This window comes from Saccostrea cucullata, unplaced genomic scaffold (genome assembly GCF_032062105.1).
Source record: "Saccostrea cucullata isolate Sc308-1 unplaced genomic scaffold, CSIRO_AGI_Scuc_v1 ctg511, whole genome shotgun sequence".
NCBI classification, from domain to species: domain Eukaryota; kingdom Metazoa; phylum Mollusca; class Bivalvia; order Ostreida; family Ostreidae; genus Saccostrea; species Saccostrea cuccullata.
In genome coordinates this window covers 26,838-31,455 of record NW_026920486.1, presented here as the reverse complement: position 1 = coordinate 31,455, position 4,618 = coordinate 26,838, and the positions used below count along the sequence as shown (strand labels likewise).

Genomic DNA, 4,618 nt, shown 5'->3' with positions numbered 1-4,618 from the left:
TTCCTGATTAATTGAAAGTATTTTTTTCTATAAATTGTAAATATCAACTTAATTATTTTCTTCGCAAGGTAAGGTTCCGGAATACAAGTTCACTTAACCTTATCCACAACACAGAAATTCTGAATCATTGGAAATTTATTTTTATTTAATTTTAAATATACACTGTGTACAAACAATGAAAGCGAAGAACCCTTTAAACAATAAGAAGAATTTTAAGTTGATTATACCCCCCCCCCCAAATTTTTGGAGTTTCCATCTCATAAATGAAATATTTAATCTGTTTCTTTTAAAAAATCATATAAAAAATAATTTTAAAAATCTAGATTTAAGACAGGATATAAAAATTGTTTTTTGTTCAAATGAAATTTGAGATAAAAAGAAATTTCTAAGTGTGGGTTTGTATCAGCTGGAGAGAATTAAGCATATGTCTCTGTAATCATGCATTTCCTTCCCAGCATGCATGGGACTTCACGTTTGTTTGTTTCTCCGGAGGCTGTTAAATTATGAAAACAAAATTCTGATTTCAATGGTCTTGGGTTCAAGTGGAATTTTTGTCCAAGTGAAAGAGAATTGCAACACTGTATTTGTAGATACATATTTATCACAATAGGGGTATTTCTTTGCAAATAAATTATTGATAAAGATGAACAGAATAAATTATGAATGGCACAATGATACATGTAAATGGTTTTTCTGTAATAACAGTTCAGAATGACACCCTCACGATCCAGATTTTATACAGAGATCTGCACACTGCTTCTCCTGAGATATATCCTTCATTTATCTGAAAAATAAAAAATAAATTTTGACAGATATTTAACAACTAATTTGATTTGCAAGTTTGTTTGTTATTAGACTGTTTAATCAGTCACTTGAACTTTTTTTTTTAACTAGAAACTGATTTGATCTTTTTCTTCTTTTTTTCTGTCTTTTTTTTTTTATTTTTTATTTGTTGAAACTACGAGGTAAATATAAATGTCTATGTACATACATGTACATGACAGCTTTCAGGAGAAAATAATTCTGTTATAGATTGATAAAGGACAAATATTTTAAACTATGTATTCGAGACAATCTTATAAAAAAAAATCTTCCTTAATATATAAATATATTAACTTGAGTAAACGTGTAATAGTAATAATAAATGAATTGAATTGAATATTGAATAGGAGGTCCCATCTGGACATTTTCTATTCATATCGAAAAAAAAGCGAACGAAAAAATTAACAAAAGAAATACATTTTGAGAATTCATATATATATTAAAATAAAAATATAAAAACAAAATTGAATTTTTTTAAAAAAGAGAAAAAAGTCAATATATATGCACATGTAATAAAGTGATTATTCTTTTTTCTGAAACGATTATAAATACCGGTATCATTTATACATTAAATTCAACTGTCAATATGCATAATAAATGTAATTAAGTGTAATGTTTTTATATTTGTTCTATTACGAATTTTCAGTTACTAGTATTCACTTTTTAAAATTTATTTTATATTTTATCATTTATAAATTTTATTCATTTATTCTTTTATTTGTTTATTTAATGTTACGTCAGAGAATCTGAATTTATCTCTATTTACGTATTCAGTGTGTCTGTCTGTCTGAAAAAAAAAACCACTTAACATTTTCATCAGGCCCTGGGATCATGAAACAAACTTCGAATTAAGTCAAAATTTCAATCTTCTGTAAAATATTTATTATTTATTCAATAAATCTCTAGATTTGCAAATAACAACACTTTTGAAAAACAATATTGAGAAACAGTTTAATTTTGGCCTGTTTGCCTTCCACAATATTTTAGTACAACAGAAAAAAATTTGACCTAAATGCTTCATGATCCCGGGGCCAGATTCCAAAGATCTTTTGAGGTAAAGATTGAACTTTGCATCCAGAAAGAAATGTTTTAAAGGAAATCCGGAACGTAGTCGATACCTAATTTTTCTTTCATTTTCATATAGTTCGGCAGATTTTCTTCATTATTTTTTTTTCGTTTTTCATTATTATTTAGTATTATCAATTATACCTTGTATATCCAAACATTTTATAGCAAGCCAAAGCAATATTGGATACAACACTTCCAAATAGTGTGTAGTGTATAACACTGAACAGGTTTATTTTCCTTGTCCTGTCTCAAGCAACAGAAACATACGACAAACATCTACTGAATGTAACTTACAACCGTGTAGGTTTCATATTCGTGGAGATTATCCACAAAAACAGATGCAAAATAAACAGTTGGCCAATATGGATAAACAAAAACCTGCACGCGCTTACCCGCGCCTCTCTTGATTGACGAGGGGGAATCCCCCGGGACCGGAGAGGAATCTTGTAGCTTATTGTTATATCAGTGGGAGGGGAGCACGTACGATCATGTACGATCAGATAGCGCACTAATTACTAAACACGCGGCAAATTATCTCCTCTACATGAAATAGAAGACTTTATGGTAATTTTTAAAAAAAATATCTGATTTTTTTTTGTAATAAATTATACCACTGTCCACTTACTAGGATGATAAAACTATCGGAATAATATTTACAGAAAAATTGTTTTCTTGAAATTGACATGATAGTAAGGCTCCATCGGAAGTATTTTTTCATACACTGCGCATTTTTTAAGGAATATTTTTGTCGCAAAAATGCGGATCGAATTATATTTTATATCAACCTTTGTTTATCTAATACTATAGTTAAATCGCAATAAACATATTTTACGTTATTTCGATATCATTTTCTAGTTTTAAGAATAATTAAAATATCTTGCAAAAAATTATTTTCATGCTTATAGATGAAAAAATAAATGATGCTATCAAACCAAAATAGAAAAAAAAAATCGAAATCTTCAAAAATATAAAAGAAAATTTTGATCTAAAGATCTCGATAAAGATGTTTCATGCTTAAAAAAAAATTGCAACAGGGTTTTGAAAACATCTGAAACTGTTTCTTATTTTACTGATAAGCTCTAAGATTTAATTCCTTTAAAATTGTATTATCATTCTTGTGAAACGTCATTTTTATTATCCAAATAATAACCGTTGTATATGCAAATATTTTTTCCCGCTTTCTGATTTTATTTTGTTTAAAGCAACTAACTATTATTTTTTGTTTTCAAAAAACAAAATGAAGGACACCAATAATTTAAATATCAACATAACTACATAAATATTTATACAAAACATGTATTTAAGTTTGTATAATATGGGGATGCTTATAAACAAAGTAATAGATGTAGCATATCGATGCTCTTTCTTCAATCATAGGCACATGTTTCGGATATACATTTTTAACCCATGGTATAATAATAACACTACTATGGGTTAAAAATTTATCTCCGAAACAAGTGCCTGAGATTTCAATACATTAAAGTTATGCCCATATTATGAAAAATGACTTCTTTTAGACAGTGCGTCCAATTTTAAAATTTAAAACATTAACATAAAATACCTGTCGCTCCAATACGTGTAATGCATATGATTCAATGTGTCGCTCTGTTGTCTGTAGGTAAAGGGGAACCCCGTCCCGGGGGTGGGGACTGCTGGGTAGTCATTCAGCTGTGTGTACGTGGGAGCGTGTGGTGGGGATATCTGCATGGCCTGTTGCATGGCGTTGTAGCTACACGGTGCAATGGAGGCGCCCGGAGGAGGTACCCGTCCCTGGGTACAAGAACTGTAATTGTTGATTTGATTCATGGCACTTGCCATTCCCTGTGAAGAATTGTGAGCCAGAGCTTGAGCCCAGCCTGGGTACTGGGAATACTGAGAGTAAGGAGGGGGTGAGAAATAAGGTTTGGTCAGGGAAAATTGATTGTACGGTCCACAGTGAGTTTCTGGGGCAAAAAATGGCTTTGGGAGGGATAATGCAGCACGGTACGGACGCCTCATTCTCCGACGTCGGCGATAATTTCCTTTCTCAAACATGTCTTCAAATGCTGGATCCAGAGTCCAAAAATTTCCCTTCCTCTCCCCGCCACCCTCTCGGGGAACTTTCACAAAACATTCATTTAAGCTTAAGTTGTGACGAATACTGTTCTGCCATCCTTTTTTGTTTTTCTCGTAATACGGAAATTTGCTGATGATAAATTGGTAAATTCCACTAAGAGTAAGGCGTTTCTCAGTCGATTCTTTTATGGCCATGGCTATCAAAGCCACATACGAAAAAGGTGGCTTCTGATCAGGGTCGGTGAATTTGTTTTCATCTTCAGTTTTTATTTTTCCGTTTGAAGGCTTCGAGATTTCCTCAAGTTTCTCCGATTTGATTTTCTTAGTTTCCACGAAAGATTTTTCTTCGGTTTCTTCATTTTTACTTTCTTTGTTGTTCGAAGTGTTCTCAAGCCTTGCTGCAATTCCAAATGAAACTTTTGATCCAAATTTACAATTTGATGAAAATTCGCTTGGCAAAAAGGAATGTTTTAATATTTTGTTTTCAAAAGAACTTTCACTAAATCCCGTATCCAGAAATTTTGGTGGTGGTCGCATCAACCTCATTTTAAAGTCATACAAATTATCATCTGAAGCAGAATTCGTAAAATTTTCATTTCTCGTCTCCGACATTTTGGGAATCATAAATATCTTTGACTAATGAAGCATATGTTTGTTATAAGATAATATAATG

At 31.2% G+C, this 4,618-nt stretch overlaps 1 protein-coding gene across 1 annotated transcript; it reads right to left on the bottom strand.

Moving 5' to 3' along the window:
- Nucleotides 1-399: 399 nt before the first annotated feature.
- Nucleotides 400-4,618, bottom strand: LOC134249580 (forkhead box protein L2-like). The gene is made up of 2 exons (XM_062731916.1): nucleotides 3,452-4,618; nucleotides 400-784 (listed from the first exon to the last, which is right to left on the bottom strand). Exons 1-2 carry the CDS (start codon nucleotides 4,567-4,569, stop codon nucleotides 781-783), a joined length of 1,122 nt encoding a protein of 373 aa, XP_062587900.1. The 5' UTR covers nucleotides 4,570-4,618; the 3' UTR covers nucleotides 400-780.